This window comes from Colossoma macropomum, unplaced genomic scaffold (genome assembly GCF_904425465.1).
Source record: "Colossoma macropomum unplaced genomic scaffold, Colossoma_macropomum, whole genome shotgun sequence".
NCBI classification, from domain to species: Eukaryota; Metazoa; Chordata; class Actinopteri; order Characiformes; family Serrasalmidae; genus Colossoma; species Colossoma macropomum.
Genome location: NW_023494790.1, coordinates 2,122,210 through 2,134,984, shown reverse-complemented (window position 1 = coordinate 2,134,984; position 12,775 = coordinate 2,122,210). Strand labels below are relative to the sequence as shown.

The 12,775-nt window shown below is 41.3% G+C and overlaps 1 protein-coding gene across 1 annotated transcript in view; it reads left to right on the top strand.

Moving 5' to 3' along the window:
• The window catches only part of LOC118809003 (calcium-activated potassium channel subunit alpha-1-like), a 189,437-nt gene extending 177,957 nt beyond the window's left edge, over positions 1–11,480 (top strand). Inside the window, 5 exon segments of the mRNA XM_036571914.1 lie at positions 1,678–1,724; positions 1,726–1,809; positions 2,644–2,838; positions 3,612–3,730; positions 7,846–11,480. Coding sequence (XP_036427807.1) covers positions 1,678–1,724; positions 1,726–1,809; positions 2,644–2,838; positions 3,612–3,730; positions 7,846–8,083 — 683 coding nt within the window. The 3' untranslated portion in view covers positions 8,084–11,480.
• The last annotated feature ends 1,295 nt before the right edge of the window (positions 11,481–12,775 follow it).

The following is a 12,775-nucleotide window of genomic DNA, read 5'->3' as shown; positions in this document are numbered from 1 at the left end:
CAGGTTCAGGGATTGAGACAAGGACAGGGTCAGGGATTGAGACATGGAGGATCAGGGACTGAGACAAGGACAGGGTCAGAGATTGAGACAAGGACAGGATAAGAGATTGAAACAGGGAGGATGAGAGACTGAGACAAGGAAAGGGTCAGAGATTGAAATGGAGAATCAGAGACTGTGACACGGACAGGGTCAGAGATTAAGACAAGTACAGGGTCAGAGACTGAGACAAGGACAGGGTCAGAGATTGAGACAGGGAGGATCAGAGACTGAGACAAGGACAGGATAAGAGATTTTAAAAAGGATAGGATCAGAGATTGAGACAGGGATTGGATCAGAGTCCAAAACAGGTACCGTACAGACAAAGACCAGATCAGAGACCAACATGCAGATCGGATCAGAATCTGAGACAGGAATCAGCCTAGGGATCAAGACAAGGGCTAGATCAGCGATCAAGACAGGTACTGCATCAGGAATATAGATTGGGATCAAGACAAGGACTGGATCAAAGACTAAGGAACCAGATTACGGATGGAAATGGGGACCAAATCAGGGATTAAATGTCAAAGGGTGGGAATAGATCAGTTATCAGTACGGGAACTGCATCAAGGAATAGATCAGAGACCAGATCAGGGATCAAGACATGGACCAGATAAGAGATTGAAACACAGAATGGATTAAGGATTCAGGCAGGGGCTGGATTAGAGAATGAGTCAGGGATGGGATCAGAGTCCAAGACAGGGACTGACAGAGGCCAAGACTGGAGGAATAAACCATGTTTTCATCAAGAACTAAAACAGCATCTATGTAATGGACAAGAGACAAGAAATACACCGGCAACCATGACAGGACAAAATCAGAATCAAATGTATATACACAAAACGAGCAGCTAGGGGCATTTGGTCAGAAAAGCCTGAAATTTGGGGAGGCCAGATTCCATTCTTTCAAAATCCTTAAAGTAAAGGGAACTAAATTCTCCAGGATAATGGGAGAGCTGGAGATCTGTGGACAGTGGGGACAAAGCTTATTGACGCAACCGGAGTGTCATCTCAGGTGCAACACCACTGTCTTCTGTAACTTTGGAGATGTGGACAGATCTTTTTTAGTCAACTAATCACAGCTCTTAGACATAAATCATTTATTGTCAACATAAGCAGTCCTTCAACAGATACACAACAAGCTTATCCACAGCCCTCACAAGAGTCAAAAATAATGAAACTCCAAACACAAACATTTCACAAAGAGTATGGAAAGACTGTGATTTACAAAAACATAGTTTAGGCTAATTGGTGATTTTCCAAGAAATTGTTAATCTTGTCTAAAGTTCTATGAGAGACCTAAGCTTATTCCACCCCCTGGAACTCCCTTGGTGCTGCCAGTGGTTCGGTAGTTGCTTCTGTCTTCGTCTGAGCCATCTGTGTTTGGTTTCGTCATTTGACATGGCCTGCTGCTCTCGCATGCTGCTCTGGGCTTATTTAGCTGCTTCATCCACTGATGTGAGCCGGCATGCTGATTGCATTTTCATTGCTTTGCTGTGCCTTTGCTTTGAGAGGCGCTACTGTGGAGTGGAGGAAGATGTTGGACTGCTTGTATGTTGTGTGCTGCTTGTGTGTATGTGTGTTAATATTGTTCGTATATGTGAATTAATTGTGTGTGTGTGTCTGTGTGTGTTTTTTTTAGTGAATGATTCCAATGTCCAGTTTCTGGATCAAGATGATGATGATGATCCCAGACACAGAGCTGTACCTCACCCAGCCTTTCGCCTGCGGAACTGCCTTCGCTGTCAGCGTGCTCGACTCTCTCATGAGTGCGGTGAGTCGTTACACAGATACCTTTCGAATCATCCTCCTCGTTTATTATGCTTACTGGATGGAGGTTTGTTAGTGATTCCAGGAGTCAAACATCTACAGCATTAGTATGGGGAGCCCTGACAAGTTAGCAGTCCATGTTTGAAATTCAGGTACTGTGATGCTTTTTAAGCCTATTTTTAGTTGGGTTTTTAATAACAAAAACATACACTTTCATGAACTTGTGTATCTTAAATGCTCCTTTAATTCCATTATCTGTTTTTATGATCTTTTACTCAGTCTTTTTGATTTTTTTTTTATTAATTTGTATATAATAATACATTTACTTGCTTTTGTTGTACACACCCTTTTATTTATTGGTTTTACACTGTTTATTTACTTTTTATATAATTGTGGCATGTGCCCCTGCCCCGGGCCCTGTTGACAGGTGCGAGAACGAAGCCCCGCAAGGACGGCGGGGAGAGGAGAGCTGCCAGTGAGTGGAGGACGACACTCGAGTCCCGAGCCCCTCCTGGGCGCTGCTTACATTCCTGCAGTGAGGCCACTTAATTTGCCTCACATTCGACCCAAATGGCTGAACTGCAAACTTGGAGGCATGGCTTGGGACTTGTGCGCCGTCCCCCACTCACTTGCGGTTCTCCTCTCCTTGCCATTGTCGCAGGGCTTCGTCCTCACTTGGAGTTCAGGACCCACCTTCCTGCCGGCTCTCACGGCTGTCTTCGGGGCCTGGGCGCATGCCACTATCATATAAAACTGTGCTGTGATACATTTAATTTATTGAAGGTGCTGTATATATAAAGTTGTATGGTTTCTCTCTCTCTCTCTCTCTCTCTCTCAGACTTACTTTAACGATAATATTCTCACGTTAATCCGGACGCTGGTTACGGGAGGAGCCACCCCAGAGTTGGAGGGTTTATTAGCAGAAGAAAATGCTTTACGTGGCGGCTACAGCACCCCCCAGACGCTGGCCAACAGAGACAGATGCCGTGTGGCACAGTTGGCTCTCTACGATGGGCCATTTGCTGACCTTGGGGTGAGAGAGAACTGGAGTGGAGCCCGGCAGAAACGTCAATGTTTCATCTACCGAATCTCATAGAGCAACTGTGTGTCCATTAAGGATGGGAATGGCTATTCAGGGGCACAGAAATGAGATGGTGGTTGGGGAATATAAGATATACCGCACATATATGCTCATACAAAGGTCTTCAATTACATGAAGAGTCAAGCAAGGCTTACATTTTTTTTAAGGACAGAGCAAAAAACACTTGTTCTGTACCTGCATACATGCTAATAATGTTAGCACTACCTAACTAACTAGCTAACACAAGTTACCAAGCTTCTGGTGGACTTAGTGTTGATGTAATAGTGCTTGGTGACTTTATCCTCACCTGGGAGAGTAATCACTGAATTGTCTTTCTGTAAGTCTGACGTTTTCTCAAAAACATAAGCTTCAGGTGCAAATGTTAGCAAGGACAGAGGAGAATTTGCAATTAAGGACAGAAACAGCATGAGCTCAGATAAACAAACAATACTCATCGCCAGCCTCTAAAGATGATATTACATCTATTAAAAGTTAGATTTGTTAATTACGCAAGAACAATGGCAGGTCTCAAAGTAATGTTTTCTACTTTTTTAATGAATTTATATTTTAGAGTTAAATTTGGGAGGCACTAAATCAGTTAACATTGGGGTGACACATCTTTAATTACACCTCTGTACAAACACAATCCAATTTTGTAACAAAAAATGTGTAATTTGGTACTTTTCTGCTAAATAACTATATTTGTTTGTTGTCTTGATTTACAGGACGGTGGCTGCTATGGCGATTTATTCTGTAAGGCGTTAAAAACATACAACATGCTGTGCTTCGGGATATACCGGTTAAGAGATGCTCACCTGAGCTCGCCGAGCCAGTGCACCAAGCGGTGAGTTCCCCCCAGATAGCTCTGAATTTTTAGGGAACACATCCTACTCGGCATAAGTGATATCTTAGGGTTTCAGTCACGTGATTTTTCTGTTGTGGCCGCCATATTTGAGACCGGATTTCTGGCTTAACTGCTCTGCATGAACATAACTAGAGATGAAAGATGGATAAAATTACTCTCCTTACTTTGGAAGAGAAAAACGTGACCTCGACAAAGTCAATAAAATACGCTGTGATCCTTATACAGTTTCCCTCAGAACTCCTGGTCCCATTTGAACTGGCTGAAAAGCTACCAAATTTGTGTTTTCCTGACATTTATATTGATCTCATACTCAGCCCCTCTCCCTATTCTGGAGAGTCTCTCACAGCATTTAAAAGCACAGAAGCCCACCGGCTCATCACGTCAGGGTGGGTAAAGGATCCCATGATGTTGCGTAATGAGGAGAAAAACTCTGTTAACGACATCAGCTAATTAACACAGATGAGATCAATGCTGGCCTTTAGATAACTTTAGCTGATGTTATCAGCCGAGAGATAAACAGTCGCCCCCTAACGGAGCTGCAGACCGCCGGTATAACTTTACTCTCTGTTTCTGGAGATTTAAATGATGTTTGAATGGAGAAACATAAACGTTAAATATCAGACTGAATGTCGTGGGTCGGAAAACGACGTCGTGTTTCGACAGACGTGATTCTGTAAGTTTGCTAGTGCAGTTAGTTCAGAGTTCAGCTCCAGTCCTGCGACCCCTGCCCTGCATAACTGTGGTTTCCCTGGTTAAAATACCTGATATTATTAGCTAATTAATCCCTCCTTGAGCTAAACAAGCAGGGGCTCCACGTCTGGAGTTTGAAAGCACTGAATTAAAGGTCTGTGTGTCTCTCGTCATTCTCGGCTTCTTTACCGTTTTCCTTTTTTTTTCTTTTATTCTTTACGGTTTTATTCTATGGTTTTTACATCCAACTGCACAGCAAACTGAAGGCATCACGCTGATTCAGTCCTCAAAATGGTGGCAACTATACAGTGTGATGTAGTGAGTGAGTCAGTGAGAATAGCCAAAAATCTTATTACAGTATACAGGTGGGTGAAACATGAAAGGAAAACCTGAATAAATGAGAAACGTAACATAGCGAGCGCAGATGCTTCCAGACAGGTTTACTGCACAATTATGCGGTTAGCATCTTACCATGCTCTGTGGCATGTATAAAAATGCTGAGCAGGATGAGTTCTCCTCTCCCCGCCATCCTCGCGGGGCTTCGTCCTCGCTCTGAGTTCCGGCACCGCCTTCCTGCCGGATCAGTACCAGTTAACCTCGGCTTTAGATCATGATTGCAAGAGGAAAAGATCTAAGTGACTTTGAAAGAGGGTTCATTGTTCACAGAGGGCACAAGCTCATCTTGCGACAACTGAATTTAGATCTATAGGAAAGACATCAGTACAAAGTGTTGAAAAAGTCTTGTAGAATACATTCAGTGAGCGTGATACTTGTGCATTAGTGTGACATGTAAGGAAAATCAGAAGAACACCTGTTCCTCAGGTGTCTGAGGTGACCAGTGCAGGACATGTTTGGACTGTGTGAGCATAAATAGTTTGTCCACCACTACATGGAGGGGGATATAAAAGTAAAGCTGAAGCATAAAATCCTCATTTAAAAAAAGACAGATGACCATTTGAGAGCTCAGTGGATTAAAGATCAGCACCGGTCATGTAGAAAAAAGTGAGATGGTCAGAAGAGTCATCCATCACTATGTTCTTCATAAGTGGGTGAAAACATGTGCCGTACACCAAGAGAACAGGACAGGTCTCTGGAATAACATAGCAACTACCTGGAATACCATAGAAAACACCTAGCAACACCCTAGCGACCACCTGGAATACAATATGACAACTACTTAGCATCAACATAGCAGCCGCCTAGGATAACATAGGAACCATTGAGCAACACCCTAGCAACCACCTGGAATACTATATGACAACTACTTAGCATAAACCTAGTAACCAACTGGGATAACAAAGGAACCATTTAGCAACAACATGCTCTGTTATCTTCATCACTACTTTCCAAAACCGCTGCAGCAGCTTCAGCAGCTGTAAACTCTCTGCACGCCATTTCATTTGTGTTTCCAATGGGGACTGAATGAAGAATGAAGGGTTTCTGGCGTGATGGTCAGTGCTTAGTGATTTCCTGAGTGTCCATTGGTCAGTTTCACACAGAATGTAGACGGACACACGAATCCACCAGTTCCACACGGTGAGAGGCAGATGACGTGTATCTCAGCCCCTCTTCATAGGCTCATAACTCCAGATGTGAGTCTCGTATGATCTCGTGATAAGATGGAGTGGAAAGGGCGACTCTACAGATTCAGGAAGTGTTTGAACTGGATTTCTGCACTGGATTATCACAACAGATAACATCCCCTTGGAATTATAGGGTTCTGTCTGACATGTTTGTCAAAATTGAGATATTCACATGTTCTGTGACAACTTATTAACATTATGATAGGTGTTTTTAAGTTGTGTGCATTTTTGGACTCTTTATCCAAGAAATCAAAAGGTTCTATCTTCAAAGCTGAATTCTAACTTAGTTCTATAAGGTTCTATCTGTGAGCCAATCAGCACTTCGAATACATGCAAGAAGACCAATCAGGTGCTTCTTTGTCATGTTGCCGCTTTGCTCAGTGACTTTATGAAACATGAAAACATGTTGCTGAAACTCTGTCTTCTTACAAGTCTTTAAAACGTCTTATTGTCTGAAATTTTATAAATATTAAGCCTTAAAGGTAATTAAATAGTAAAGATTTGAATTGATGGTGTCTCAATTACAAGAAGTTTTGATGCATTAGAGTCACCTTTCTGACATAAAATCTCACACTGCCTTTAGACTGACCTGCTACACTTACTTGCTGGGACAGTTTATTGCAGTAGCTGGTTGCTGTTTAACCTACAGGTAACTTAAACTAATGTTCCTACCTAAAATTGACCTCTGGACAAAATATTTAGCACTGACCTTTATACTTAATCTGCAGTCATCATCATCATCTTTAACCGCTTAGTCCAGGTAGGGTCACGGTAGCAGTTGGGAGAGCAGAGAATCCCAGATGACCCTGCCCCCAGCAACTTACTCCAGCTCATTCCAGGGGAACCCGAGCCGCTCCTAGGCCAACTTGGACGACCCTCCACCGGTAGGCGTCTAGGGGGCGTCCTGGTCAGATGCCCTCAACTGGCTCCTCTCAATGTGGAGGGGTAGCGGCTCTACTCCAAGCTCCTCCCGGATGATTCGAGCTCCTCACCCTGTCAGTAGAGTGTAGCCCAGCACCCTGTGAAGAAAGCTTGTTTCCGTACCAAGAGCCAATTTTCTGCTGCAGGGGTCCAAGGACCTCCCTGCCATCTCCCACTACAATGGTCCCCCATGCTGGACCTTGTGGGTGGTGGGCCTACATGGTCCCCCCACGTTCTCTTTTCGGGCTGACCCCGGCCGGGTTATGTGGGCTGCCCGGCCCCCAGGCGCTTGCAGAGGAACTCTAACCCCAGGCCTGGCTCCAGGGGTAGGTTTCGATTACCCTCTCCTGGGCAGGGTACACGTGTCCCTTAGTCATGGAGGATTATTGGACAGAGTTAGTCTGGGTCTTTGCTCCAGACCTGTTCGCCTTGGAAGACCTCACCAGGAGCATATTGCTCCAGACGACTTGGCTCTGAAGATCCCTAGACCACACAAGCCCTTCCGCCATGGCAAGGCCCCAATCCAGGAAGGGTTAATCTGCCTACATAACCAGTGCTCTTTTAAATAAGATAAATATGTGTTGGCCTAAAACATGAAATGTCATAAACAATAAGGAAAAATCTAAATAAATGTCATAAAAAGTATAATTGTAACTTAAATCTGATACGTTTAGGGTGTCTGTCAACAAGGACTTGGAATGCAAAATCTTTGTATCTCAGTATCTCAGATCTGCTCAGAACGCAAATAGAACCTTAGAACTCCAAGTGGACGAAAAACAAACATTGCATTTGATGCATGGGCCAGTTCTGGACCCCTGAGGGTTAATCATTCAGTACACATACATGTATTCATATATGTGGGTATCTCTCTCTCTGTCTCTCTCTCTCTCTCTCTCTCAGGTACGTCATCACCAACCCTCCCTATGACTTTGAGCTGGTGCCCACAGACCTGATCTTCTGTCTGATGCAGTTTGACCACAACGCTGGTCAGTCTCGGGCCACTCTCTCCCACTCGTCCCACTCCTCTCACTCCTCCAGTAAGAAAAGCTCGTCTGTCCATTCGGTCAGCACCAGCACCCGCGCCGGCCGCAGCAAGAGCCGAGAGCCGCGAGACAAGCAGAAGTACGTTCCACTGTAACGCCCTGAAGACCTGTCACTATTCCTGTACCTCTCTCTATCGTCTCTCTCTCTCTGTATATCTCTCTCTTTTCTCTTCTGTCTTCCTCTCTGTCTCTTTCTTTTTCTGTTTCTCTTCTCTTTCTCTCTCTCTAGCTGGGTTTCCATTTAAATGTTTTGCAAATGATATGCGCATTTATAAAATTTCGGCAGAAAAAATGCGAATTAAATCATGTTTGCATCCACTACAGTTTCGCAAAGAAACTTCAGATGACGCAGGCTAACATGATTAGGGGCTGCACTCTGCAATGTCCTGCAGGTTTCTCAAACACTAGAGGGCACTCCTGAGTAAGTCCAAAATGAATGGGTTAATGTGGAGCTTTTGAGCAAAATCATATTTTTTATAAATTTATAAAAGCTGAAACATTTTTAATGTAAAAGAATTCATTCATTTCCTGAACACAGAACAGCATAAAACATTTTAACACTGCTGTTATATTTCTAAGAGCTTTTAAACTCGAGTTATAGGAGTTTAAAACAGCGCCTCATGTGCGTTCATGACGTCAGTGAGAGCAAACAGCCAATGAGCTGCTTCGCTCGCCAACCAATCAGCACTCAGTAGCAGTAATGTTAGCGTCCTGCTGCCCAAAACCCGTTTGCTGTAGAAAAAAATGAAACATACAGGTGAGTTTTCTTTGTTTTTTTTTAGTGAAACTAAACTTTTAGTGATTAGAAACTATTTTTTCGTTTTTAGCCGTTTAGCTCCATTTACTCCCATTCATTGAGGACTCACTCACGGCGCCCTCTGCTGTTTTGCAGTCCTGTTTTTGATATAACAGGGGAAACAGGAAGAGGCCAGACTCCTTATAAACCAGCTCTGGTTTAACTCAGTTTTAAGTAGAATTATCTTTACAGCCATTTGCCATCTTTTTATAGCCATGTTTGCAGCTCAGGGATGCCGGGCAGGACAAACAGTGGCCACCTAATGAGGGCCAAAATCTCTTTGCCACCTCGATGATGTCCACCTTGCATCCAGGAATCCGAACACACCAGACAATTCTGGGAGAACTTAGTACCGACCCATTCAGACGAGCTTTGGACTAGGCATTTCAGAATGTTGAAAACGTGTCATGTGACTTATGACTTGTTTATTCAAAAAACACTCTTCCGTCACCTTTTTCGCATTTTGGCTTTAGTGATATTCTAACTTTTCCATCTCATCCTAGCGTAAAAACCTTTTGCACAATTCAAAGATTTTTGAATTTCAGGCTTTTTTTGTGCATTTTCAAAATTTGCAAAAAATTTGGTGGATGAAAAACCCACTTCTGTCTCCCTCTCTCACTCTCTTCTCTGTCTCTCTCTTCTCTGTTTTTGTGTCTATCTCTCTGTTCTCTCTTACTCTCTCTCTGTCTTTGTCTCTTTCTGTCTCTCTCTCTCTCATCTCTCCTTCTCTGTCTCTCTCTGTCTTTGTCTCTTTCTGTCTCTCTCTGTCTCTCTCTCTCTCTCTCTCTCTCTCTCTCTCTCTCTCTCTGTGCCTGTGTGATGCGTCTGGCCTCGTGCTGCTGCTGGCTGTGTCTGTGAGCCGTGCGGTCAGTCTGCACGCTCTCCTGCAGCCGTGTGCCATTTGCATGTGACCTCAGAATGTCGCAGCGTCTCCGTCGCCGTCTGACGTGACTCATAACAGCGAACTTGAAACTCAGTCCGATTCAGCCATACACGCTTCACGCGTCCTCGGAAACACATCGTCACGCCCGCCCTCACGGCTCTGCCTGTCAAAACTCTTCTGTTTGTCTTCAGCCGCAGTTTACGTTTTAAAGAAAAGTGGTATTTTACTTTCTTCATTGGCGATGTCTTACCTGGTTTACCTGGAGTCTGTTTGGGGTCCCGTAGAAACGGAGATGAGATTTTTGCACTGAAACTGCACTTTAAGCACAAAGCATTACACCTGTCATCACGCCATCATATGTGTTTGTTACATCATACATTAATTGCCTTTTTTCTGTTCTGGGCAATAGCCTCATTCCTCCTTCTGTGGCTCTTTTCTTCCTGCATGGCAAATAAAACGGGGTTAGATAAACAACTACACTGGCTATAAGGTTAATCCACACCTCTCATACGAAAGATCACAGATTTCTATGGTAAAAGTCAAGCAAAAGCGTTTCAGTAATTCATGGTCCAGATGTTTTTTTAGTTTGTTTTTTTTTAACGTTTCTAAATTGCTGCATTAATGTTGCATTTAATTGAGCTGAAATTTAAACTGAGTATAAATAAAAATCTTAGAATAACGTAGCGTCCCAATAGGATTCTAGTAGTTTGTTAGCACTAAACTTTCGAATGTTCCATTCTACCTAAAACGGAGAATGCAAAAAATAGTCTTGTCAAGTGGAATGATCTTAAATCTAGTCACTATATCTAAAATTCTCCATTTTGAGATGGTTGTGCACTGATTAGAAGGTTATTTAGCTCATTTCTAGATATTATTTACTTGTTTAGGTACTTTCATTAAGTAAAATTCTCTCACTATACTGGCAGATTATTTTGTTGGTTTCACACACATTTCCTAAAACAAACACAATTATCTGCCAGTGTAGTGAGATTAACGTAACAAAATCACTTAAAACCAGCAAAATGTCTAGAAATAAGGAAAATAATCTAAAATTAAGCTCACAACTTTTCACAAGAGGGGAATTATTAGATTTATTGACTTTATTTAAGATAATTTTACTTGACAAGATACCATTTTTGCCGTGGGGCAGCAGTTACATTCTGGTGCATTTAGGTCAATCTAATAAGTCAGGACTTCTCTTCAGCTCCTAAAGTCCTAACCAATAGGAGTGATCGCTTAGCCATATCTATCTAGATATACAATGGGGAAAAACAACTCCTGATTGGCCAGTTTTCCACTGGATGCTTCAAGAATTTAACCTTTTTTCCATCCTGTGCTTAACAACGAAAGAGTAGTATTGTAATACTTAATAAAAATAATAAGAATATAAAAAAGCCTAAATCGTTAGGCGTTCTCTAAAGGCCTATAAGGCCCTGAGGGTTCTCCTCTATACAGGGCCTTATAGGCATATACAGCATGAGTATTGAATAACTTTAGAACTAAAAATCCATGTTCCAGGCATTTTTGACAGGTTATGTTCTCAAAAGAGAATAATCCCTACCTATTTTCTTAAACCTAATCCCACCCCAGTATTACTTCAGTGTTATATTTATACCCAGTTTAAATTTCAGCTCAGTCCTGTCCGATATCAGCATTCACTGAGCAACTGAACACGATAATTATTTTTATGGGCAAACTTAAAAAATTCATAACTGAAAAAAACATTTGGAGAACGCTTTTGAAATTTTGCATTGTCGCATAAATTAAATAGATGTTTTAGCTTGAATTTTTTCCTGGAAATCCGTGACTGACTTATCAGGCTCTGGGCCAAAAGGCTGGTGTTGAAAAAGCCTCATTTCTTTTATAGCGTACACTGTAGGTCTTCACCGGTGGGGTTACTGTACAGACCCTCATAATGGAGCAGTCAAAAGTTTGGACACGCCTGAGTGAATGTATGTCTTAAATACATTTTGATCTGAAGGCTTATGCTTAAATTCTGGAAATTAATTTCTGTTTATATGAATAAAAATAGTTGATGCCCATGTTTGAATTTATTTTAAATACAAAATTTACTAATTAAAAGTAGTTCATTGGTATTGGAAGTTCATGTAACAAGATTTTGGACAATTAATTTTGGACATATAAAGTCTTTTTTTGTTGTTTTTTTTTCTTTTGATGTTTTCAATTTATGCAAAAATATATATATACATATATATATATATATATATATATATGTATATATATATATATATATGTATACGACAATTCAAGCTACTCGAGAGAATGTCAGGACAATTCGTTATTTCATTTTCAATTTATTTAACACTTTTGGTAACTCCAAATGTGTTATTTCATAGTTTTGAGGAGGAAAATATTAAAAATAAAGAAAAACTCTTCTATTAGTAGTTGTGCCCAAACCTTTGGACTGCTGCTGTGTGTTCTCTCTCATGTGAAGGAAGCTGCTGACGTTTCAGTGCGTTTTTTTAAAGATCACTGCCTTCTGAGAGTGATTTATTCCTCAATCCCACAAACCCATCACATACTCAATTTCAGTGTTAATTCTGCCAGAAATGCTTCTTTCATGTTTACATGTATCACATTTTTTGCTGTCAGATTTGATGATTTGGTGATTTGATTGACTGATGATGAATAACTTTAAGGGTCTGTTATTGAATGTTTATACAATTATAGCCAATATAATCCGGTTTACCACCAAAATTATAGCTAATTTAATCTGTTTTACCAATAAAATTGTATATGTTCTGATTGTTTACCAATAAAATTGTGCATAATCTGGTTTACCAAAAAAATTGTAGCCAATCTGATCTGGATTACCACCAAAACTATAGCCAATTTAATCTGGTTTACCAATAAAATTATACGTAATCTGGTTTACCACCAAAATTGTAGCCAGTCTAATCTGGATTACCATCAAAACTATTGCCAATTTAATGTGGTTTACTAATAAAATTATATGTAATCTGGTTCACTAATAAAATTATATGTAATCTGGTTCACTAATAAAATTATATATAATCTCATTATTTACCACCAAAATTGTACATAATCTGGTTTACCACCAAAATTGTAGCCAATCTAATCTGGGTT